Genomic DNA, 24,656 nt, shown 5'->3' with positions numbered 1-24,656 from the left:
CAGATGTTATAGACAGATTTCCCTCCCTGACATTTCGGTCCTGGAGGTACTGGAGACCCTAAAATGCCCCCTCAGACACTGGAGCTCTCTAGAGTCCTGGAAACTAAGGAAATGTTTTTGCTAGGAATGAATGGGCAGGACCTTGACAACAGTCAGTTCAGGCCATCTCTTCAAAGAATAATATAACAAGCATCCTTGACCTTCAAACAGCATTAGCTATGTGACCCAAATGGAAATTCTTGGAACTGTGAGTTCTCTGTCTTCCCTTTCTGTATGCTTTCTTCCCCTCAGAAGTCCTCCTTACCTCTCCCTTCCATCCATTAGGTGAGTACCTGTCCCCTTCCTGCCCCACTAACAAGCCCTCTCAGAAAAAGACCTCATGTTAGACATTTCTTTGACAGTGCAAAAAAAAAATACCCATGTGTTATCTCTCCCGGAGGCATTTGCACTGTTAATGCTTTCTCATGCAAGAACAAAAGGCTTTCTCTTGCTCAAGACCGGACTTCCAGGGGGCATCAGAGAGGTTTTCCAAGTTGGCAGAAAAACTGTGCCTTCGATTGGTTCCCTGTGATGCTCCAACTAAATCTCTAACACAAGGGACTTACAAATAGGACACCATTATGATTTCTGTTTCTATTTTCCCTTTGGAGCTCAAGCATATAAAAGTGGATTCATCAGCCCTGGGTGGTGTTCTCAGTGGTTAGAGCATCGGCCCGAGCACCAAAGGGTCACTGGCTTGATTCCCAGTCAAGGGCACGTACCTGGGTTGCAGGTTCCATCCCTGGCCCTGGCTGGGGCATGTGTGGGAGGCAACCGATGGGTGTGTCTCTCACATCAGTGTTTCTCTCTTTCTCTCTCTCCCTTCCCCCTCCGTCCTTCCCTCCCTTACACTCTCTCTAAAAATCAGTGGAAAAAATATCCTCACATGAGCATTAACAAAGGGGGGAAAAGTGGATTAATCAGAATTTTTAGATTATGACACACTGGCATCCTAGGGCCGGCCATTGTTATTTCATTAGTTAGCCAGTTAGTTCTTAGTTAGCCAGTTAGTTCATTCGTTGATTTGTTCGTGAGTTTTTAAAATGTAGTAAGCTCCCAGGAAGCCACCACTCAACACAAAACCTAGGGTCTTGGCAATAATCTACATCCAACCCTTCTCATCGAACCAAAGTCACAATTGAAAGATGAAGACCCCTTGAAGTTTATCTCGCTCCGTTTAAGATTGGCCTGGGGTTGGTTGGTGGGGGGCGGGGATAATTGTCACTCTTCCCCATTAACAGAGGGGGAAACTGAATTTTGTGAAAGCGAAGCCTCAAATAATCTTTAGCCAAGGCCACTGAAGACCATCCTCTCTCTCCCTTTCTGCCCGGCCAGGCAAGGGACAGGATTGGGATTAACAGGAAAGTCAGACTTCGTAACCCCCTCAGCAACACTAACCTTCTCTCTGTTTCCCCCCTCGCCCTTGTAGACTATGCAGAATTCATTTTCTTAGGACTCTTTATGTCCGAAATGTTTATAAAAATGTACGGGCTTGGAACACGGCCTTATTTCCACTCTTCCTTCAACTGCTTTGACTGTGGGGTAAGTGCCCTGGTTTCTATCGAATTTATTTCTGCAGCTCTTACCCAGCATGCTGCTGATAGTTGGGGACACCGGAAAGGGAGAGCAGGGTCAGCCTGGGTAGGAGAGGCTCAGCTGAATGCAATAGGAATGCGAGGATTATCTCAACCATTGGGTGTAGGCACCCAGAACTGTCAGCCACTGCCTGTGGGAGGGGCGGTTATGTGGACCCTCTTGGGAAAGTGGGGGTGACCTGGCCATGTCAGGGCTAGGGATTCACCCTCGAGCAACTCATGCCCAGGAGACACATACAGGAATGTTCTGAGCGGCCTTGCTCACAGTAGTCCCAAATCAAATGACCCAGATATCTCTTTGCAGTAGAATAGATAAGTGGCGGTGTAGCCATGTAATGGAATTCTCTGCAGCAATGAAAGGCCGCCCACCACAGCTACACCCATCGGCTTTACAATAGCGCACAAAAGAAGGCAGACGGTGACAAAGGCACACCATACCGCGTGTGCCGTCCTGCTCATCAGAGTTCAGGTGGACAAAACTAAGCTGTATTGGTTAGGGATGATACTCGAGTACTTTAAAAAGGCAAGGCCTCAGAAACATTACGAAGAGCGAAAGAAGCTGGACACAAAAGGTCACGTATGGCATCCTTCCATCTACATGAAATGTGCAGAAGAGAAGCAAACCCACAGACAGGAAGCAGATCAGTGGCCGCCAGCGGCTGGGGGAGGGGATGGAGAGCGACTGCCCGTAGGGACATGGTCTGCTTTGGGGGTGACAGAAATGTTCTGGAACTAGATGGAGATGATGATCGTACAACATTGCAAATGAATGTTGCCACTGAACTGTGCACTTAACATGGTTAATTTTATGTTATGTGAATTTCACCTCAACCTTTTTTAAATCTCGGAAATAGTTGTTACAAAATTCAGGACAGTGGTTAAGTCTGAGGGGTCCCCAGAGGCTCCCAGGGTGCTGACATGTCCTGTTTCTTACACGGGTGGTGGCTACACAGGCACTCGCTCCATAATTATGTGTTTCTGGAATTCTGTGCTCTCATCAGCTCCTAAAAAATAAAAATAGAGAAGGGATGAGAGGGGTCTGAGCGCTGCACCCAGCTTGGGTTTGAAGGTGGGAGTTGAGTTGGGTTCCTGCAAGGTTCGGGCCCAGGCTGTGTTTGCGAGGACTCTGGGCACCAGAGCAGATCCTGTGTTCTAGGTTATCATCGGGAGCATCTTTGAGGTCATCTGGGCCGTCATAAAACCTGGTACATCCTTTGGAATCAGTGTGTTACGAGCCCTCAGGTTATTGCGTATTTTCAAAGTCACAAAGTAAGTCTTTGCGGCGGGGGTGGGGGGGGGGGAGCATTGGGGCCAGGAGGGATGGGGCACCTCCAGCATGTTGGGAAGGTGGGCTCAGCAGCCACCACCAGGCCCAGCCTAACCCCCACCCCCACCCCCGGCCTCTGTTGGCAGGTACTGGGCGTCTCTCAGGAATCTGGTCGTCTCTCTTCTCAACTCCATGAAATCCATCATCAGCCTGTTGTTCCTCCTTTTCCTGTTCATCGTCGTCTTTGCACTTCTAGGAATGCAGCTCTTTGGCGGCCAGTAAGTGCTCAGCAACTTCTCCGACTTCTGCTTCTCTGGGGTCTGACCCAGGGACCCCTTCAGTCCCCCACACGCCAAACTCGGTGCCTCCAGAGACGCAGGCCCACCGTCGTCATGCCGACTGCCCTTCTCGTGGCCGGGACGCCCTGTGCCTGCACCCGGACAGGCAGGGCCCTGGGTACCACTCAGATGTCCCTCTGGGGGACGGAGACGTGAAGATGTTGCCCTGGAAACAAGATGCTAACCTACGCCCTCACAGCACCTGGGGCAGGGCCAACGGGAAATGTCTGCGTTTTCCCCACAGGTTTAATTTCGATGAAGGGACTCCTCCGACCAACTTCGACACTTTTCCAGCAGCAATAATGACGGTGTTTCAGGTACGACCCGGACCCAGCCCCACACTGTGCAGGGCCACAAGAAAGCACCAGAATCCAGAGGCAGAGGGAGGAGGAACGTGGGCAGGAGCCTTTAGTTTCCCCAGGAAGGAGTGGGGGAGGATGTGCAGGTTGGGGATTGGCTAGTGTGAATCATTTCAGCGGGCTCTGGGGCGTAGATGCTGAGGAGCTGTCTGGCACCTGGCCCTGGAGGGATTCGGGCCGAGAATGCTGGCCTTGGGTATAAGGGCCTGATGGAGGAGGTGGTTAAGGTGTGGGCCCTGGTTTGTATTGGAAAAGTACGATTGCGGGCCAGTTGTTCACTATCTCTAGGATTCAGCCAGCCTGGCTCCCTCCAGGGTCAGCAAGGCCCCAGGTGTCAAAGCATCAAAACACAGAAAAGACACAGCTACTACAGAATTGCAAGACACCCCCGCCCCTATTCCAGAGCAAAGATATTGACCCTGGGCGGTCTCCCCAAACCGGCGTCTGTACCCATGTGGGCGCATGATCTGAGGATTGGGGCAGGTCCCTCTGGGACCTCCGGAGCCTTTCCAGTGGGTTCCGTCTCTTTGGAGGACAGACGGTTATGGAAAATGGGACTTCGCTCCCCCCCTTCTGGGGGGGTGGTTTCGAAATAAGACCCCGAGATGGGGGTTGGAAAGAGGACCCCCCATGAAGCAGAGTTCTGACCCCTCACATTAATGACTCAATAGTAGTCACCACCACCCACAGGTCCTCAGCACAGGGGTCCTGACCCAGGAGCAGTTCTGGCCCCCATGCCACTTGGAAGCGTCTGGAAACAGTTTGGGTTGTAACCCCAAATGGGGGAGTGGGTGTTCCTGGCACCTGGTGGGAGGATCCCAGGGCTGCTGCTCAACACCCCGCCCCAGGGAATGACCCGGTCCCGAAGGTCAGCGGTGCCGAGGCCGAGAAACCCTGTGTGAACAGGTTAGCGTTTCTGGAGTTCTTTGACATTTACTTGATCCTCGTGGAAATATTATGGAGGAGGAGAGTGGCATTGTTTTAACAGGTACGTGGGCACCACATACCTGTGCTCTCAGTCACTCCATAAGCATCAGCCCAGTTTCTGTTGCCAGCACCCGCCTGCCCAGGCACAGCAGCCAGAGGACCAGTGAAGATGTACTTCTCACACTTCTGGAGGCTGAAAGTCATGGTCAGGGTGTCCACAGGGGTGGTTCCCAGTGAGGACTCTCTCCTGGCCAGCAGACAGGCCTTCTGGATGTGTCCTCACATGTGGGGAGAGGGCGAGTGAGACAGAGAGAGAGAATGCCTAAGCTCTGCTGTGTCTCTTCTCACAAAGGCACTAATCTCATCATGAGGGCCCCATCCTCATGGCCTCATCTAACCTTAATTACCTACCTTTTCCAAATACCATCTCATGAAGCCTTAGAGCTTCAACATATTAATTTAGGGGACACGGCTCAGTCCCTGTCAAACCCCCTTATCACATCAGGGAAGACAGTTATAGAGGTTGGTGACTTCCCGAGGGTCCCCTTTTCCTAGAAGCTGGGCTGGGAGCCCTTCACTGCAGGGACAGGCAGGTTTGGGCCCCACAGCTGCGTCTCTGAGGGGCCGGTGGCTGAGAGGGGGGTTGGCTGTGTGTTCCTCCCTCCCTTTCAGATCCTGACAGGCGAGGACTGGAATGAGGTCATGTACGATGGCATCAAATCTCAGGGCGGCGTGCAAGGCGGCATGGTGTTCTCCATCTACTTCATCGTGCTGACACTCTTTGGGAACTGTATCCTCCTCGGGGGCACGCCTGGATGGGGGCGCGAGGGAGGGGACCGGGAGGCCCAGATGCCCGGGGCCCCAGTGGCGTTGCTTTCCCTGACTCTGGTGCCCGCAGACACCCTCCTGAATGTGTTCTTGGCCATCGCGGTGGATAATTTGGCCAACGCCCAGGAGCTCACCAAGGTGCCGTTGGTGGGAGAAGGTTTCTCTGGCAAAGTTGCCACCCGTGCATGGCAGATCAGGACCGTGCTGGGCATGTGGGGATGGGGATAGGGTCAGAGCTTTTGCCCTGGATGCACCATGCCAGGGAGAAGGCACCTCCTCCCCACTCAAGCAGACGGCCCCTAGTTAAGTGGATTCTACAGCAAAGGAGGTGGGAGGGGGCGAGGCACCGGGTTCCAGGAAACAGATGGCAGACTCCACCGCGTCCCCGTGGACAGGCAGTGGGCAGTGTCAGGGACCTCCAAAGGATGATGCAACCTCCAGGCTCGAGGGCATTGTCACTCTAGACCCAAAAGGACGGGCCAGATGGAGAATAACCTACACAGGGTCTCGGGGCTTGATGTCCATCCCCCTGAGCTTGGGAGCTGGCCAGGCCTCACCGCCGATTGGTAACAATAGAGAATTCTGGCCCTGGATGATGTGGCTCAGTTGGTTGGGCGTTGTCCCAGGCCCTGCCAGGTTACTGGTTCGATTCCTGGTCAGGGCACATGCCCAGGTGGCAGGTTTAATCCCCAGGAGGGGGGCGTGCAGGAGGCAGCCAGTCGGTGTTCCTCCCATCGATGTTTCTCTCTCTGGCAGTCATGGTGCCAGGCATTGCTGTCACCGCCTTTTTGCAGAGGGAGAAACTGAGGCTCAGAAAGACGAAGTCCCTGGCCCCAGCCGGCATGGAAATAGCACCTACTGTTCCTAGCATCACACTGTGCGTGTCAGGTGCTCAGCAAGTTTTGGGTACAATCAAGTGCTCCCTATAGGAGCCTTTGGGAGTCACTGGGCAGGAGCCAGGCCCTGGGCCTCGAGCTCTCGTTTTATAGACCCAGTAAGGGAAGGCTGGGATTCGAACCCAGACCTGGCAAGCTTCAGAACCCACGTTCTCGATTCACATACCCTGCTCCTTTCATTGGAGTCCAGCTGGGCAGGTAATGATCAAAGTAATAACCACAGAAAAGTATAATTGCCCTTTACTGCTTGGCACCAGCAAACATAACAGGTGGGGAGTTGCTGTTATGCCCATTTCACAGAGGAGGAAATCGAGACCCAGAAGGGCTAAGGAACATTGCCACATGGTTAGGAACTGAACAGGTAGAGAAGTGACCCCCCCGCAAGAGCAGAAGATATGAGGTCAGAAGAGAATGTGGGAGGTCGGGAGTGAGAACCGCCCAGGTGAGGAGAAGCCCAGTTTTATTCGGGGTCAGGGATAATGAATTATCTGGGCCACACCTGGTGCCGGATGCCCCCTTTGGGCACCTTGGACTCCCAGGGGGTCAGGCCCACCTCCCACGGGCCAGAGGAAGCAACGTTGCTCTCAGTGACGCTGCTCACACGCCTAGGAATGCCCACAGCAGGGCCCCTGGGGGTGGCTGTGCACCGCGCGAGGTAAGCTGGGTACCTTTCGGCAGTTTGAGAGGGGGCGAGGCAGGGACAAAGGCTTGTTAGGAGCTGCAGCGTCCGCCCTGACTTCTCACCGGCAGCCCCGTCGTATTAAGAGAACGGGTACAGGGTCTTCCTCCCGGCGGAGGAGGGCCAGGCCTGGGGCGTCCCGCAGCTCTGTGGCCCCCGTGCCTCGAGGTGTCCTGGACGTGCTCATGGAACGGAACCGAACTGAGCAGACGTTGCCAACCCTCCATCTGCCGGCCCTGGCAGGAGGGAGGGAGAGTTTCCCAGGCCCAGCTCCGACTGGCGGGGAAACGGAAGTCTCCACCACCCGAAACACACGGCCACGGGCCTGGCCACCATGGAGCCGGCTGGCATGGCTGCTCTGGGGACCGATCCAGCCGTGAGCTCATCCAAGTCATTGCGGAGAGGGGACGCCAGGAGGGTGGGCCGGGGGGAGAGGGAGAAAGGCAAGCGCCTCACCTGGGAGGTGTGGACATTGTCCTCCAGACCCACAGTCTTCATTTATTCCATAAGCATATCTGAGCATTTAACATGCGGCAGGCACCCCACAGGCCCCTGAAATGATTTTATCTCATTTAATCCGCACAGAAACCCCGGAGGCACCTTCTCACATCCCCATTTTACAGCTTTTGTCACTCATTCAACAGCATTTATTGAGAACCTACTGTGAGCAAGGCCTGGTCCAGGAACCAGGGACACAGCCATAAGCAAAATACACAGAAATTCCTGCCCTCGTGGCGCTGATATTTGAGTGAGAGAGGCAGACAAGAAATAAAATTGTCAGATGGTACTAAGTACCAAGGAAAAAGGTGAAGTAGAGAGAGCTGAGATTTTACATGAGGATTATGAGGCAGAGAGAGGTTAAGTGACCTGCCCAAGGTCACACAGCAGTAAGTAGTGGAACTGGGATGTGAGTCCAAGTAGGTCTGGCATTTGTGCTCATGACCACATGCACTGGTGCTTAAACATGAGCATGTTTCATACTCACCTGGGAGCTTGTTGAGAACGCAGGTTCTAGACCCAGCCCAGGTTCTGGGGGGGCCCGGGAAACTGTATTTGCAGTGTTTCTGAGGTTGCTGGTCCATGATCCTGGCTCTGAGAAATGCTGGGTGTAGTGCCAGGAGGCAGGAGGCTTTGTGAGAGCGGGGGGTCTGGCTGGGTCCCTCCTCTGTGCTGTCACTGACGGAGTATCTTGACCTGGCCATTTCTGAGGTGTAAGGTTGCTTGCCCCGGAGATCCCAGGGATCACATGACTTTTCTTATTGGGGGGTTCATCTCTGGCCACTTTTTTCTTGTTGCTTTTTCTTCGTTGGCTTTTCTGTTTTACGAGTGAGGCCCTGCATGAAGGCTGAAGGTGGATTTAAGTCCCCAAAACATATTTTTCTTACGTATTTTTAAAACATCTTCCCCCAGCCCTAGCCGGCTTGGCTCAGTGGATAGAGCGTGGGCCTGCGAACTGAAGGGTCCCGGGTTTGAGTCTGGTCAAGGGCACATACCTTGGTTGGTTGCAGGTTCCTCCCTCCCCTCCCCCCCAGCCCAGGCCCTGGTCGGGGCGTGTACAAGAGGCAACCAATCAATGTGTTTCTCTCACATCGATATTTCTCTGTCTTTCCCTCTCTCTTTCATTCTCTAAAAATCAATGGAAAATATCCTCGGGTGAAGATTTAAAAAAAAACAACATAAAAACAATCTTGCCCTAGCCGGTTTGGCTCAGTGGATAGAGCGTCGGCCTGCGGACTGAAGGGTCCCAAGTTCGATTCTGGTCAAGGGCATGTACCTGGGTTGCGGGCACATCCCCAGTAGGGAGTGTGCAGGAGGCAGCTGATCGATGTTTCTCTCTCATCGATGTTTCTAACTCTATCCCTCTCCCTTCCTCCCTGTAAAAAATCAATAGAATATGTTTAAAACAAAAAACAATCTTCCCCCATTCTCCTCCTTTTTGAACCTAACCAGCTGAGCATAAAGCTCCTCCCCTGATTTCCCTCCGGAGGCTGTTGGCAGCATATGCGATGGGCCCTGGGATGCCAGATTTTTCTGCATGTGGGTACTAGTCAGTGTTGTTATGTGTGTTTTTCCAGTCTCAGTTCAGAAAGTTTAAATGGCCTAAAAATTAGAGTGAGAGGGAAATCTTTGCATTAATTTCTGGCTCCTTGAGACAGAGTGCAGAAAAATCTCCGTTGTGAAAAGGGCAGGGAGTCTTTTTTCTTTTTTTTTTTTTTTTCTTCTGGCTGTGTGCTAACATAGGGTTAATAACGGCTGGGTATCTGGCGGGTACCTATAGGGGACAGCAGTACACTTAACCGGCCCTAGGCATCTGTTCCTATCATCAGGCCTTGGCTCTGATTGGTGGAAAGCAAGGCCAAACCTGTTTGTAAATATTTCCAGAGTTGCCCGTGATTAGCAACAGGGTCAGAGAGGAGGCCCCAAGGCCCCGTTCGTGTTTTGTAAACAGCGATCCCTGTGCCTTTTAGGATGAACAAGAAGAAGAAGAGGCAGCCAATCAGAAACTCGCCCTCCAGAAAGCCAAGGAGGTGGCAGAAGTGAGTCCTCTGTCCGCAGCCAACTTGTCCATAGCTATGTAAGTGCCCCCAGCTCTGGCTGGCATGCTCTCCAGGCTCCTCGGCCTCTGCACCCTCCCAGTCAAGGGTTTGGGGCAGGAATTGGTCCTTGACAGGGTTGAGCTTTAGGACGAGGTATTTCTGCCCTCCCACTCATTTTTGCACAATATATATTAACTAGAGGCCCGGTGCACGAAATTCAGGCATTCGGGGGGCGGGGGGTCCCTCAGCCTGGATTGTGAGAGGGTGAAGGCCAGGTGAGGGACCCCACTGGTGCACGATTGGGGCTGGAGAGGGACACGGGAGGTTGGCCAGCCTGGGAGGGACCGCGGGAGGGCTCCAGGGTGTGTCCAACCCATCTCGCTCAGTCCTGATCGGCTGGACCCCAGCAGCAAGCTAACCTACCAATCAAAGCATCTGCCCCTGGTGGTCAGTGCACATCAAAGTGACTGGCCAACTGGTCAACTGTCTGCCCCCTGGTGGTCAGTGCATCTCACAGCAAGCATGGTTGAGCAGCCTTAGCATATCATTAGCATATTACACTTTGATTGGTTGAACGGACAACCAGACACTTAGCACATTAGGCTTTTATTATATAGGATAAGCACCTTCTTACTACGTGCCAGGAACTGTTCTAGCTGCCGGAGATAGAGCATTAACAAGGCATTAACTATATAGCGAGTGCTAGGAGTGGAGAGAGTTGGGATTTTTAAATATAGTTGTCAGGAAAGGCTTCACAGAGAAGGTGACAAGGGCCAGAGGAGGGAGGCGTCATGGGGGGTCTGAGGGCAGAGCATCCAGGCAGTGGGGGCAGCGTATACAAAGGTTCTGAAGCAGGAGCATGCCCGGCGTATTTAGTGTGACTGGAGGAGGGTGCACAAAGGAGAAGAGTGGGAGGCGATGAGGGCGAGGAGGTGACGGGCAGGTCATCAGGCCCCTGTGAACCGTGGGGAGGACTTAAACTTCTGTTGGGAGTTAGGTGGGAGCCGTGGAAGGCTCTTGAGCAGAAGGACAGAATCTGACTCAGGAGCTCACCGGCGCCATCTGGCCGCTGTCAGGGAAACAGACGGGGTGAAGGCAGGAACCAGGAAACCAGGTTGGAGATGACGGCACGGGTCCATGCAGGAGATACTGATGGCTGGACCCGAGTGGTGGCTGAGGAGGCGATGGATACAGCTGAATTCTGGACAGATCGTGACAGTAGAGAGAGTGGACAGAGTTTACTGGTGGATCACAGGTGGTGAGAATCACGGTGTCTTGATGGAAGGGCGATTTGTTGACACCAGTATTCTTAATTGTGCCTTTGTGGGGTGTCCTGGGGATTCTGCACGCTGCGGGGCAATGCCTCATGGGACAGTGGGAAGGAGGCTTTCTTTCCCAGAGTAGAAGGAAGTGGCTTGGAATGGGGATCCCGGAAGATTCATGCTCAGGCAGCCTAGGGAAGGCCATGGTCTGTATAAAGCTATCCTGCTGGCTGCTCTGCCCCCGTGCGTAAATGGGCACTTCCCATGGACTCCTAAGTGCCCATCTGGCTCTCCTGGGATTCCTAGACCTCCTACGACCCAGAACTGAAGGGTGGCAGGCAGTGCGGGGCCTCCAGATCTGCTCCAGGCCAGTGCCCATTATGACTGGCTGTGTCAGGGGTTAAAATATTTGGAACATCCAGACTGCCTCCAGGGAGTCATGTGCTATAATATAAGGAGGATTGTGGGGGCACCCACCTGGGCTGAGACCCTCATCAACCAGAATGCCCAGCTAGGTGGAGATTTCCACTGTGCGATGCCCACCTGGGCCAAGATACCCGTAAAGCCAAGATGTCCAGCCAGGTTGAATTCTCCACACAGTTGAGACACCTTCTTGGGCCAAGACGCCCACCTGGGCTGAGATGCCCACCTGAGACGAGATACCCGCCTTGGTCAAGTCTGCCGTAAGCCCAGTGTTCCATGCAGGTACCGTGGTCTAATCCACACACCCTTCCCTTGCAGGAAAGAGCAACAGAAGAACCAGAAGCCGGTCAAGTCCGTGTGGGAGCAGCGGACCAGCGAGATGCGCAAACAGAACCTGCTGGCCAGCCGGGAGGCCCTGTACAATGAGATGGACCCCGACGAGCGCTGGAAAGCGACCTTTGCCCGGCACCTGCGGCCCGATATGAAGACCCACCTGGACCGGCCGCTGGTGGTGGACCCCCAGGAGAACCGCAACAACAACACCAACAAGAGCCGGGCCGCCGAGCCCACGGTAGACCAGCGCCTGGGCCAGCAGCGGGCCGAGGACTTCCTTCGGAAACAGGCGCGCTACCATGACCGGGCCCGGGACCCCAGCGGCTCCATGGGCCTGGACGCCCGGCGGCCCTGGGCTGGCAGCCAGGAGGCCGAGCTGAGCCGGGAGGGTCCTTACGGTAGAGAGTCGGACCCCCACACCCGGGAGGGCAGCCTGGAGCCGCCGGGGTTCTGGGAGGGTGAGGCCGAGCGGGCCAAGCCCGGGGACCCCCACCGGAGGCACACGCACCGGCCGGGGGCCAGCCGAGAGAGCCGCAGTGGGTCCCCACGCACCGGCGCTGACGGGGAGCCCCGCAGGCACCGGGCCCATCGCAGGCCCGGCGAGGAGGCCCCAGAGGACAAGGCTGAGCGGAGATCCCGGCACCGGGAGGGCAGCCGGCCCGCCCGGGGCGGTGAGGGCGAGGGCGAGGCGCCTGATGGCGGCGAGCGGAGACGGCGGCACCGGCATGGCCCTCCAGCCACATACGACATGGACACGCGGAGGGAGGACAAGGAGCGCAGGCACCGGAGGAGGAAGTAAGTGGAAACCACCTCCAAAATGGTCAGTGACAACAGTAATAGTAATAACAGTCTGCTCTGTGCCTGGCACTCTTCTGAGCAACTCCGTCTTCTCAGCCATCCCCTGAGATCGATCCCATTGTCATCACCCCAACTCACAGAGGGGGAAACAGAGGTGGAGCCACTTGCCCAAGGTCACACATCTAATAAGTGGCCTTGAACCCAGGCCACCTGATGCCAGAGGCTGCGGGCAGATCATCAGGCCCTCAGGCGTCTCAAGGAAACCACAAAGACTCTCCCTCAGTTATAGGGCTCTTCCATGTGCTTGCTGTGTGACCTTGGAGAAGTGACTTCACGACTCGGGGCCTCAGTTTTCCCAATCTGTAAAATGGCACCGTGAGATCTACAGTGGCATAGGGGGTCACTGCTGGAATCAAACGAGGTGGTACATGCACAGGGCTGAACGTGCAGCTGGTGCCGAGCTTGGTCCATTTTAGCTGTTACTGAGTCAGCCGTATTTTGCCTGGCACTATTCCTGGGGGGGTTTGAAAAGCCACTCTGGGCCCTCGTCACTGAAGGGGGAGTAGGGCCCAAGGCTTTGGAAAGCATCTTCCAGGCCAGCACTTGACCCAGTCAGAAACAGCAACCTCTTTTTCGTAACAGTGTTTCGTAACACTCCTGAGAAGGCCCTGTAGGGATTCTACACCTAGCAGCCCAACAACTTACATGTTGAAACCGACATTGTTCTTTTATTAATTAATGTCCTGTAAGTCTTCTTTTATGTCACCATCACGGCATCCTATTGATTTTTTAAAGTTGTGCTGAAGCAGGTCTGTTACAAGACGCACACAGCAGGCCAGCACTTCCCCAAATCGGGTGTGTGCACGGGTCCCCAGGGATCTCGCTAAAACACAGGTCCTAATGCGGTAGGTTTCAAGTGCAACCTGGAGGTCTGCATTTCCAAAGAGCTCCCAGGCCCGGGGACCACACTTGAAGTGAGAGAGTCTAGAGCAGCGGTTGCCAACCTTTCGGACCTCACGGGCCACCCCTGTCCGCGGACCACCGGCTGGCGACCGCTGGTCTGGAGGACAGAGTGACGTGACTCTGAGGCAGGCAGCTGTGCGCAAAGTCACCAGGAATGTTTCCGGCACGAATGCCGGCCGACGGGGCCGTGCGGACAACTTACATAACACAGAGCGTTGCCATCGGTGTGGGGGGGGTTCCGAACGGGGGGACCTCCGGGCCAGTGTCTGCTACGGCTGGCAGCTCAGAGTGAAGCTCCTTAGAGTCTAGCCTTCCCTGAGGTGTCCAATAGTTGCATTCAGGGGAAAGGCGACGTATAAAACACGCGAAAGGACTTCACGCTCATATAGAAAACGGAGTCCGGCTAACGCGAAAGGCACAGGTCACTGCGAGCGGCGTTTTCTCCCGTGTGAGGACCTGTGAGAGTCGTGAAGGAGCCGGCCTAATGCGTCCCCCGGTGGGCCTGCCCTGTGCATCGTCAGATGTTAGTGCACCTGCTCCCACTTCCTAAATGTCCACAGCCCACCCCTCCCGTTAGTATATCCACCATTAGGTCTCCACGTAGCTCCACCACAGCCCCCTGGACTTGTTCCAGGCCATTCCTGCTGAATTTAGGGTTTTCTCTTATGGGTTTGTTTATTCATTCTCCCTTCGGTGTTTGCTAAGTGCCCACTATAGACTGAGCTGGGGCTGCGGGTTCGGTCAGGTCATTGCAGGGGGCGGGCATGCAGGAGGAGGAAGGAAAGCGTTCCAACCCGAAGGAGGACCCGAAGGAGGCCAGTTGGCAGTTTGCCGTTTGGAGGGTGAGGAGAGACAAAGAATTTGAAGGGACAGTGGTGGGGGGGTCAGCAGGGCCGTGAGTCCTCTCGGGGCAATGGGAGGCCGCTCAGGTAATTTTAGGCGGAATAAGGTATTTAGCGCAGGACTGCATAATTAAGGACCAATGCATTGCTGTTTCTGTTATTGTTGTTACTGCTAATGTTACTGTAAATATCCTTAGTGTTCTACCTGCTCCCATTATTGAGGGAGGCGGGATGACAGGGACAGAAGGGCGGCACAGCCCGGTGGCAGGAAGGGCCAGGACTCTGGAGCCGGAGGCCACTCTCCTGCCCCATCACTTCCTGGCTAAAACACAGGTGATTTGCAGTATGTCACCTCCCCTCTCTGGGTTTCTCTTTCCCCGTCTGCAAAGGGGTAAGTACAGTACCTACCTCCTAGACATAATGAGTTAGTGCAGTGGTCGGCAAACTCATTAGTCAACAGAGCCAAATATCAACAGTACAACAATTGAAATTTCTTTTGAGAGCCAAATTTTTTAAACTTAAACTATATAGGTAGGTACATTGTTATTGACTTAATTAGGGTACTCCTAAGCTGGCCTTTGCTAAAAACTCAAGGGGCCAAAGAGCCGCATGTGGCTCGCGAGCCGCAGTTTGCCGACCACTGAGTTAGTGCATGTAAAATGCTTCAAATACTGCCTGGCTTATAATAAGTGTTCAGTAAGTGTTAACTATTATTAATATGAATATCTTAAGCACTCAATAGATGTTAACCTTGTTTTTGTTAATCCTTAACCCAAGGATATTTTTTCCATTGATTTTTAGAAAGAGTAGAAGAGAGAGAGGGAGGGAAAACAGGAGGCAGGGAGGGAGAAAGGAAGGGAGGGGAGAGAGAGAGAAGCATCAATGCAAGAGAGAGACACATCGATTGGTTGCCTGCTACACTCACCCGGACGGGGCCGGAGACTGAACCTGCAACCCAGGCTCACAACCGTGACTGGGAATCAAACCTGAGACCCTGTGGTGCTCCAGCCGACACTCCAACCACTGAGCCACACCGGCCAGGGCTAGATGTTAACTATTTTTACTAGTAGCAGCAAATACTCAGTAAGTTTTAGCTATTACTATTACTATTAAGACGCGCAGACATTAAAAAACAACTTTAGCCCTAGCCGGTTTGGCTCAGTGGATAGAGCGTCGGTCTGCGGACTGAAAGGTCCCAGGTTCGATTCCGGTCAAGGGCATGTACATTGGTTGCGGGCACGTCCCCGGTGGGGGATGTGCAAGAGGCAGCTGGTCGATGTTTCTCTCTCATCGACGTTTCTAACTCTCTATCCCTCTCCCTTCCTCTCTGTAAAAAATCAATAAAATATATTTTTAAAAAAAAACAACTTTAGCCCTAGCCGGGTCTTGGGTTCGATTCCGGTCAAGGGCACATACCTCAGTTTCAGGCTTAATCCCCAGCCCCAGTCTAGGCTCGTGTGGGAGGCAACCAATCCATGTGTCTCTCTTATACAGATGTTTCTCTCTCTCTCTCTCCCCCCTCCTTTCCACTCTCTCTAAAAAAAATGATTGGAAAAATATCCTCGGGTAATGATTAACAAACAAAACCACTTTAGGTCCATAGTCTTTAGATTTTTCACTCAGACCCTTTTTGCAGGTGGGGAAACTGAGACCCAGAGAGAAAAGGGGCTTCCCTCAGGGCAACCACCAGCAGCAGAAGAATGATAGCCCAGCCTCCTTGAATTCCACCGCTGGCCCCATTCCCCTCCTCTCCAGAGGAAGGAAGAGCCTCCCCCCTCCCACACACAAATGCTCAGCGGGCTCATCTCCTAACCCACATGGCACTGCTCGCTGCCTTCTCCATAGAGGTGGCAGCCGCCCTGGCCACAAGAGGCGTTTTTCATTCGGCTTGTAAAAAGGTTCTAATGCTCGTGGGAAATAAAACGTTACGAAGATCCAGGCACTTTTAGAGAGATTGAGCCATTCATCCGCTCTAAGAAAAATAAGGATGACAAAGTTGAACCTTTATTCAGGAATGGAATCCAGTAAGGAGACGTTTGGGTTCTATATTCCAGCGGAGCCGGTGGCCCTACCGAAGAGGGCTGCCTCCTGCATTTTCCTCTTGTTTCTTGGGCCTTTTCCCAGACCCTGTGTTTTTCATTCTCCAGAATACTGATTATAGATAGGATTTTTTTCTTTCTGTTCCCTCTGCTCCCCCCCCCCCCCCCCCCCCCCCGCCATTTCTACTTCACTTCCTCTCCCGTTTCCCCAGCTTTAAATGCCCCCCTTCCCTGAAGCTTTCACGGGCTCACCCCAGTGAAAAGCGCGTGGGAGCACATCCTACCTCACATCATTCGATCGTTGCCGGCCGCAGGTCCCCCACACCGGGCAGCGAGCCCAGTGGCACCCAGGTGGCCTAAGTGAGGATGGAGCTCACCCTGACTCCAGTAAAAGCCTGGATCACAGATCATCCACCACTACCCCCCGCCCCAGGAGTGGGGAGATTCTGCTAGATCTGACTGAGCACAGGGGACTCTGCCAAGACCTGCGCCCTCCCCCCCTCTCCCGCCCCCCGAATTAACATCTCAGCTCTTTGCCTCTTAGTTCCACCTGCTTTCATCACTGTGATAACCCACTGCCCAAAAGGAGCAAGAAGTGAGATACTAGACTTCTGAGCCTCACAGCTTATCCTGCATGGGGAAGTAGCGGGTACTTCATCCTCTAATACCCTGATTCTTACAGCACCCCCGCTGGGCCTTAGCCATTCCCTTCAGCAGCCCCATTCCATGAACCCCAAGTTATCTATTGCCCCATTTTCTTCACTGAGTAGCACCGTACCTTAAAATCTCTAGGAGTAGAGTCCAGCTCAGCCCTTTCCCAGCTGGATGATACTGGGCAAATACCTTTGCCTCTCTAGGCCTCAGTTTCCTCATCTCTAAAATGGGCCTGATCCTGATAACACCTCCAATGGTGGTGCTTGTGAGGATTAAGTAAGTTAATGCATGTAGGTCCTTAGGAGAGTGGGGGCACAAGGAAGCAGGACCAGCCTCTGGGTCCGGGGCCTGAGCATGCCCCAGGCACGGTGCCCATAGCCCTCGGCAGAGGGATGCTGAAGTGATTCGCTGGCAAAGGGATGTGGTGCAGGACAGGCATTATGCAACCAGCTGCCTGTTCAGGGCAGATGATGGCAAATCCCCACGAGGGGACAGGGAAGGGGCCTGACTTCAGAGTTTTCTAGCCCTTTTAGGTTCTCCTTGGAGACATTCAGAAATGAAGCCTCTTGGAGGCTGATACTAGGCCGCTGCCAGCTGAGCTTGTTAAAACTCCACGACACACAGAGCCAACAGAGGCAGCAAAAACAAGACAGCAAGGCCTGCCGGTCCGCTTTCCATCCGAACGGGGGCTCATGGTCCCGTGCATGAGGCTGTCCCTCTACCTGCTGTGTTATTTAGGACAGCTTCACTGGGTAGTGGCCAAAGCTTCTCTTTGAAAGGCTACTTTAGCTCAGCCTGCTTTTTCATAGGGATATCTATTTTAATATATATATATATATATATATATATATATATATATATATATATAGCTAATATGCTAAGTGTCATCCAGGTAATGACATCACGTAGCAACGCCCGGCTTCCTCTCCCTAGCAACGACTAGCCTCCTTGCAGTTTCTTCAGCCCAAGAACACAACTCACTTTATAGCCAGGTGGAAACATTTTACACTGTAACCAAATGTCTGTGAAGCGTTTTCCCATGCCTCATCTCATTTGATCCTCACAGAAGTCCTAGAGTTGGTAGATAGGAGACTCAGTGGAATCCTATTTTCTTTTCATTAGCTAGAAAATGGATATTTAGAAAGCTTAGAAACTTGACCTGACTGAAAAGAAGTAAGAAATGGTGGACCTTAAAAATGACTTCAGGTTTTCTCACTGTGCAGAATATAGTCAAACACTGCTGCAGTTAAATATTTCACCCTTTGTTCTCCCTGTGTGATCTACAATAATAATCTGCTTCGTGTTGATATTTACTGCTGTGTTGCTGACAATTACCTGAAAGAGAAGTTGGGGTGCTTCACTGGGCTGGAAAAAGTTTAGCTACAGCAGAAAGCAGGTCTAATTAAGTAAGTTTATTCTATATCTATAAAAGGCTAAGTTGACTCACGCATGCACGATACATATAAAGCTCTTGCTGGCGCCAATCGCACGCGTGTGTTTCTATCGGTCATTGTCGATCATGAATTTGGTTGACACTTCTATTATAGATAGAGAGTGAATAGCGATATTAAAATATTTCTTCTAATTAATTTCCTTCCAGTGTGCACAAATTCATGCACTGGGCCACTAGTGTATATATATATATATAAATGAGGGAATATTCCCAGCCAGGTTTTCATGGACAACTTCTTCAAAAGCACCAGCAGTGGGTTGGAATTAGAAAACCATTTGTGAGCTGTGCAAGACGTTAGAGAAATATTGGTTTCAAATTCATTTCACTTAACCCGCACATTACAGCTGACGCCCACCGTCCAGGTGCAGGGTTCGTGTCCCGGGGCTGCTGGCATTCCTGGAGTCCCGCATCCCTTGGCTGTAGACACAACCCTCTGATCCCTGCCCCATCTTCACAGGGCCTTCTCTGCATGCCTTCTCCCCTTCTCTTCTCTTGTAAGGACACTTGTCATTGGATTTAGGGCCCACCCTAATCCAGGACAATCTCATCTCATGATCCTAACTTCATTACATCTGCAAAGACCTTTTTTCCAATTAAGGTCACATTCTCAGGTTCCAGATGGACATAAGTTGTTGTTTGTTGTTGTTTTTTTAATCGTTGACAGTATTACGGATGTCTCCCATGTTCTCCCTTTTTGTTCCCCTCCATCCAACCCCCTATCCCCACCCCACCCCACCCTAGGCCTTCAACACCCTATTGTCTGTGTCCATGGGTTATGCATATATGCAAATATGTTCTTTGGTCACTCTCTTCCCCATTCAACCCACTGTAGCCCAGCCTCTAACTCCACCCCAAAATTCACGCCAATCCCATGTGCAAAATACATTCTCCCCATCCCAGTATCCCCAAAAGTCTTAATCTATTACAGCATCAGCTTGAAAATCCCAACTGTAATCATCTAAGCCGGGAATGAGTGAGGCTCTGAATATGACCCATTTGGAGCAAAATTCCCCTCCGTTTGTGAACCTGGAAACCAGAAAACAAGTTGTCTGCTTCCAAAATATAATGTTGAGGCAGGCACGGTGTAGACATTCTTAGTCCAAAGGGGAGAAATTGGCAGGAATAAAGGGTCACTGGTCCCAAGCAAGTTCTAAACCCATCGGGGCAAATTCCATTGGATGTCGCCCTGACCAGTTTGGCTCAGTGGATAGAGCGTCGGCCTGTGGACTGAAGGGTCCCAGGTTCGATTCCAGTCAAGGGCATGTACCTTGGTTGCGGGCACATCTCCAGTAGGGGGTGTGCAGGAGGCAGCTGATTGATGTTTCTCTCTCACCGATGTTTCTAGTTCTCTATCCCTCTCCCTTCCTCTGTAAAAAATCAATAAAATATATATTTTTTAAAAATTCCACTGGATGTCAAGGCCCGGGAGGAATCCTGTAGCCCTCAGCTCACTCACATTTGTTCCTCACAGTAACTCAGTGAGTTTCCCAAGCCCATATTCTGGGTGAGAAACAAGCTAACTCACCCGTGGCTACAGAGCAAATCAGCACCAGGACCTTCGCTTTCATCTCCAAGTTATAGGGAAGGTCCTGCTACCACTATTCCCAGTTCAAAGATGAGGGACCTGGGGCTGAGAGAGGCTAATCAAACTACAGAGGGTCACGTAGCTGGTAAGCGGCATCGCTGAGACTTAAACCAGGTCAATCTGTCTTCTAAGGTGTCAATTCGTGACCTACTCACGTGCCAGAGAAGTGAGAAACTCTCCTGGGCCTGACTTCTTCCTGTGTGCCCTCAGAAAGACAAACCTAAAAATAAAACACCTTGTCTCTCCTCTGCCCACGGAACACCACCAAGGCCTTTTGCAAGTAAAAATACAAAAACAAAACGAGGAAGATGGTGCCGGCGGCTTAGCCAGTGGGAGGCCCCCCAGGGAAGCCAGCTTCTTTTATTTTTAAGTGTTGGGGTGATTCGGGCTTCTGGCTTGGGCCTGGGGAGCTAAGTCTGTGCTGTCCGGGCGGCTTCAGCTCCTATCTCTGCCTCGAATCTGGCGTTAAATGAACCGGGCAACCTGAGTGCTGTCTTTTGCCCTCTCTGGTCTCTTGAGTGAGTGTATGTGATGGCAACAGCCTGACAGAACCATTTTCTAGTATGACGGATTCCCCAAGCCTCTGTTTTCTCATCTGTATAATGGGTGCAGTCATGATCCCAGCCTGACAAGATTGTTCGAGAAGTGAACGAGTTGAGATAGAGCAGAGGCTGGCCCACACTCTTGGCCATTACAGTGAGCGCGAGGATTCCCATACCCACCAGCTGTGGGCTAAGCCTCGGGGAGACCTCAGAGTGCTTTGTAAGAGCGGTACAGTGTCAGGTGGGGGTCAGGAGTATGGACGCGGGAGCCATGTTGTCTGGGCCTTGGTTTCCTCATCTGCAAGATAGAAATAACAATACTGCCCACTCCCCGTGGCTATTCTAAGGATTAGATGAGCTGATAATGTGTGAAATCTGGCACACAGCAAGGACTCAATAAGTGTGAGCTGTTATGAGGACATGTGGAAGGCACAGGTTGCAGAATCAAGGGTTGCCTCTAAGAAGAGCCAGAGAAGCCAGCGTGGCTTGGTTGGAGCATCGAACCATAGACCAGAGGGTGGCAGGTTTGATTCCCGGTCAGGGCACATGCCTGGGTTGCAGGTTCAATCCCCATTCGGGATGTGTGTGAGAGCAACTGATCCATGTTTCTCTCTCATATCAATGTTTCTCTCGCTCTCTCCCTTCCTCTCTCTGGAATCAATAAAAATCTATATATATAAAAGCCTAAGCGACCGTTACCACGGAACGACTGGTCGACCAGTTGCTATGGGGGGATGGGGGGGCAGGGTACCGTGCAGTGGCAGGGCGCCGACGTGGCATCTGCGTCCGGCATTCGTTCCTTCCGCGCCCGGCCTGGCGACTGTCGCCTCCTCTCCTGACCCCGCTGGGGCCTTTGGGCCCTGGGCTGGGATGGGGAACCTGGGGTGGGTGGCATCGGACACAGCCCCTTGCCCAGGGCCCAGGGGGCCCGAGGGCCAGCTCCCTCCTCGGGGACCAGCGGCCAATTTCCCGTGCCCCGTCCCTTCTCCCCCCCCCCTGGTTCCTCCCCCGCCCTGGCCAGCAGGCCCTGATCAGCCTGGCCCTGGTCACCGGCCATGCTTAGGGACCCCACCCATGCACAAATCCATGCACCGGGCCTCTAGTTTAAAATAAAATCAAAAGAGCCAGAGAGAGAAGTCTTGGACTGCAGAGCCCCCTGGAGAGAGGAGTCACTGAGATGACAAGCGACAGAGGTCCTTTGTTTCCAGGGAAACAGACGTTGCCAGGGCCAGTGCCCAGGGATTGGGCGACGATGAGGCCCCTTATCTGAGCATCGAGGGTTCAGAAGAGGTGTGTGAAGGCAAGCAGATCGCACTCAGGAGCCAAGCCCTCAGGGAGGTGGCTGGGAACCAGGTCCACCTGGATCCCTGGGCAGGCGAGCGGAGCAGGGGCCAGCGACAATGGACATGCAGTGAGAGGGTCCGGGGCCTGGGAGGCACCAGCTGGGCCCCTGACCTGAGCCACCCGCCCCGCCAAGGTGGGGGTGAGTGTGCAGATGGGAGGACACAGGGACCGAAGGGAGGTTTGGACCTGGAGGACCTCTGGGCCTCAGTGTCCTCCTTTGAGAAATGGGGACATTCATTTATCATTTGACAGGAAGTCGCCAAACATTTGCCTGGCGCTCATCCCATTCCCCCGTTCTCCACCTCCAGCTACACCAGCCTCCTGAAACTCCCCAAGCGCGTCCCCACCAGGGCCTCTGCACGGCCGTTCCCTCTGCCTCGGGTGTTCTGCCCACCACCCTTGTATCCATGTGAGAAGTCATCCCATTCATTTCCCAGCTCTGCTGCCTTGGGCAAGAAACTTAACCTCTCTGAGCTTCCGTTTTCTCGTCTGTAAGAGAGTGCTGGTCATTGTCCCTCTGAGGGCTGAGGATGAGGGGTTGTCATAAGTCTGTGTTCCTGGAGTGTCTGCTGTTGTTACTGCTATCGTTATTTTGTAATACGTGTACGTGCGTATACTGCCTGCTTCTCCCAAGTGGGATATTGGGAGGGGACGTACATACTACAGGCACTTAAGGCCCCGAGTCGACCCCACCCCGAAAGAGATGGTGTCCCCCGTCCTGCCTGGGAGCTAATGGCACGAAGGCAGGTCTGGAGGTTTCGGATTGGGTGGTGCAAGCTCCGGCAGAAAGTTCTTTTTCCCTCTGAGGTCTCACCCCCGGGAAACAGCCCTTCTGGGGGAATCAGCACGTTGGAGGCGGGCAGTTACACGTACGTGGGGACCAAGAACCTCCGTGCCAGGCGCTGGAGAGCCTTGGCTTCGCCTCTCGATGTCCGGGTTGTACCCTCGAGTGATGGCATCTTAGGCAGGATCCAGGAGTGTTCTCTCTGTTATTCTAACTCAGTCATGGGCTCTTTCTCGTTGGCCTGCCTTCCACAGAGACACCCAGGGCTCCGGGGTCCCCGTGTCGGGCCCCAACCTGTCGACCACCCGGCCGATCCAGCAGGACCTGGGCCGCCAGGACCCGCCGCTGGCCGAGGACATCGACAACATGAAGAACAACAAGCTGGCCACCGCCGAGGCGGCCATTCCCCACGACAGCCTCGGCCACGCCGGCCGGCCCCCGAGCCCGGCCAAGATGGGGAACAGCACCGACCCCGGCCCGACCGCGGCCCCATCCGCCGTGGCCACCAATCCCCAGAACGCCGCCGGTCGCCAGATGCCCAACAACCCGGGGAACCCGTCCAACCCCGGCCCCCCCAAGACCCCCGAGAACAGCCTTATTGTCACCAACCCCAGCAGCACCCAGACCAACTCAGCGAAGACTGCCAGGAACCCCGACCACACCGCAGTGGACATCCCCCCCGCCTGCCCGCCCCTCAACCACACCGTCGTCCAAGGTGAGGCGCCGCCCTCCAGCGGCCCCGGTGGGGACCGGTGTCCCTGCGCTCAGTCCCCAGCGGCTCAGCTGTGTGACCCTAGACAATGCTCCCACCTCCCTGGCCTCAGTTTCTTCCTCTGGAAAATGGGCGTCTATGTCGTTGCTGCCCCACAGGGCTGCTGGGCGCATTAAATGAGATCATACGCATAGAGTGGCTGGCCTGTACGTGCTCAGTAGGGTTAATGATATTCCCTGCATCCCGAATCCCCACAAGAGAGCCAGGGAGCCACCGTATTTGAGGAGCAATGGATTCTTCTGGTGGAAATTTGGGAAAGTCGTACAATTCTCTAAGCCAGCGCTATCCAAAAGAAATGTGACACAGACCACATATGTAAATTTATTTTTTTAAATATATTTTTATTGATTTCCAAGAGGAAGGGAGATGGAGAGAGAGAGATACAAACATCAGTGATGAGAGAGAATCATTGATCGGCTGCCTCCTGCACTCTCCCTACTGTGGATCGAGCCCGTAACCCCTGCATGTGCCCTGACCGGGAATCGAACCATGATCTCCTGGTTCATGGGTCAATGCTCAACCACTGAGCCACACCAGCCAGGTCACATATAATTTTAAACTTTCTGGTAGCCATATTAAGAGACAGAAAGGAGGATGCTCTAGCCAGCTTGGCTCAGTGGATAGAGTGTCAGCCTGTGGACTGAAGGGTCCCAGGTTCGATTCCTGACAAGGGCACATGCCTGGGTTGTGGGCTCGATCCCAGTAGGGGGTGTGCAGGAGGCAGCCGATCACTGATTCTCATCATTGGTGTTTCTATCTCTCTCTCCTTCTCTCTTCCTCTCTGAAATCAATAAAGAAATATATTTTTAAACAAATTAATTAAATAAAAGACAGAAAGGAGGAAGGGAGGGAAAGAGGAGGGACAGAGAGAGGGAGGTGAGGAAAGAAGGAAGGAAAGAAATGAATGAAAAATATAAAGGAAATATAAGTAGGTAAAATAAACTAATAAGTTATATTTAACCCTAAATGTTAATTATGTCCAAAATGTTACCATCCTACCTAATAATAGAGTAATATGCAAATTGACCGTACCTTCGCTACACCCACAAGCCACGCCCACCAGGAAACCGTTGCAGGGACGTTGGGGTGTGGCGGAGCCCAAGGCCAGGAAAGCCTCAGGCAGAGGCTTTCCCGGCCTTGGGCACCAGCGGGGAGCCTGCACGGATCGCAGGCAACAACCAGGGGGTCGGCTCCTGCGATCCGTAGCAGGGACGCTGGGGTGCAGCAGAGCCAAGGCCGCCGCCCGGGGCCAAGCCCCGACCCTGAAAGAAGGCAGAAGGTGGTGGCCACAGCCAAGGCCTGGGTCCCCGGTGCCGGCAGAAAACTGGTGCAGGCAGCCAGGTGAATGAAGGTCTATTGCACGAATCTTCGTGCAAACGGGCTGCTAGTTTCAACAT

General features: G+C 53.3%; 1 protein-coding gene across 3 annotated transcripts in view; it reads left to right on the top strand.

Moving 5' to 3' along the window:
• Positions 1 to 24,656, top strand: part of CACNA1A (calcium voltage-gated channel subunit alpha1 A) — a 221,062-nt gene that overhangs the window by 131,181 nt on the left and 65,225 nt on the right. For 2 of the 3 annotated variants that reach the window (XM_054717352.1, XM_054717351.1), the window contains exons 12-20: positions 1,469 to 1,581; positions 2,791 to 2,903; positions 3,048 to 3,179; positions 3,484 to 3,556; positions 5,198 to 5,315; positions 5,424 to 5,491; positions 9,397 to 9,503; positions 11,469 to 12,278; positions 22,742 to 23,202. In XM_054717352.1, the coding sequence (XP_054573327.1) occupies positions 1,469 to 1,581; positions 2,791 to 2,903; positions 3,048 to 3,179; positions 3,484 to 3,556; positions 5,198 to 5,315; positions 5,424 to 5,491; positions 9,397 to 9,503; positions 11,469 to 12,278; positions 22,742 to 23,202 (1,995 nt within the window). Of the gene's footprint in view, positions 1 to 1,468; positions 1,582 to 2,790; positions 2,904 to 3,047; positions 3,180 to 3,483; positions 3,557 to 5,197; positions 5,316 to 5,423; positions 5,501 to 9,396; positions 9,504 to 11,468; positions 12,279 to 22,741; positions 23,203 to 24,656 lie in introns of all 3 variants that reach the window. The other variant, XM_054717353.1, reaches the window with a different exon arrangement.

Source organism: Eptesicus fuscus, chromosome 6, assembly GCF_027574615.1.
Source record: "Eptesicus fuscus isolate TK198812 chromosome 6, DD_ASM_mEF_20220401, whole genome shotgun sequence".
Taxonomy (NCBI): Eukaryota; Metazoa; Chordata; class Mammalia; order Chiroptera; family Vespertilionidae; genus Eptesicus; species Eptesicus fuscus.
This window is presented reverse-complemented; position numbering and strand designations above follow the sequence as displayed.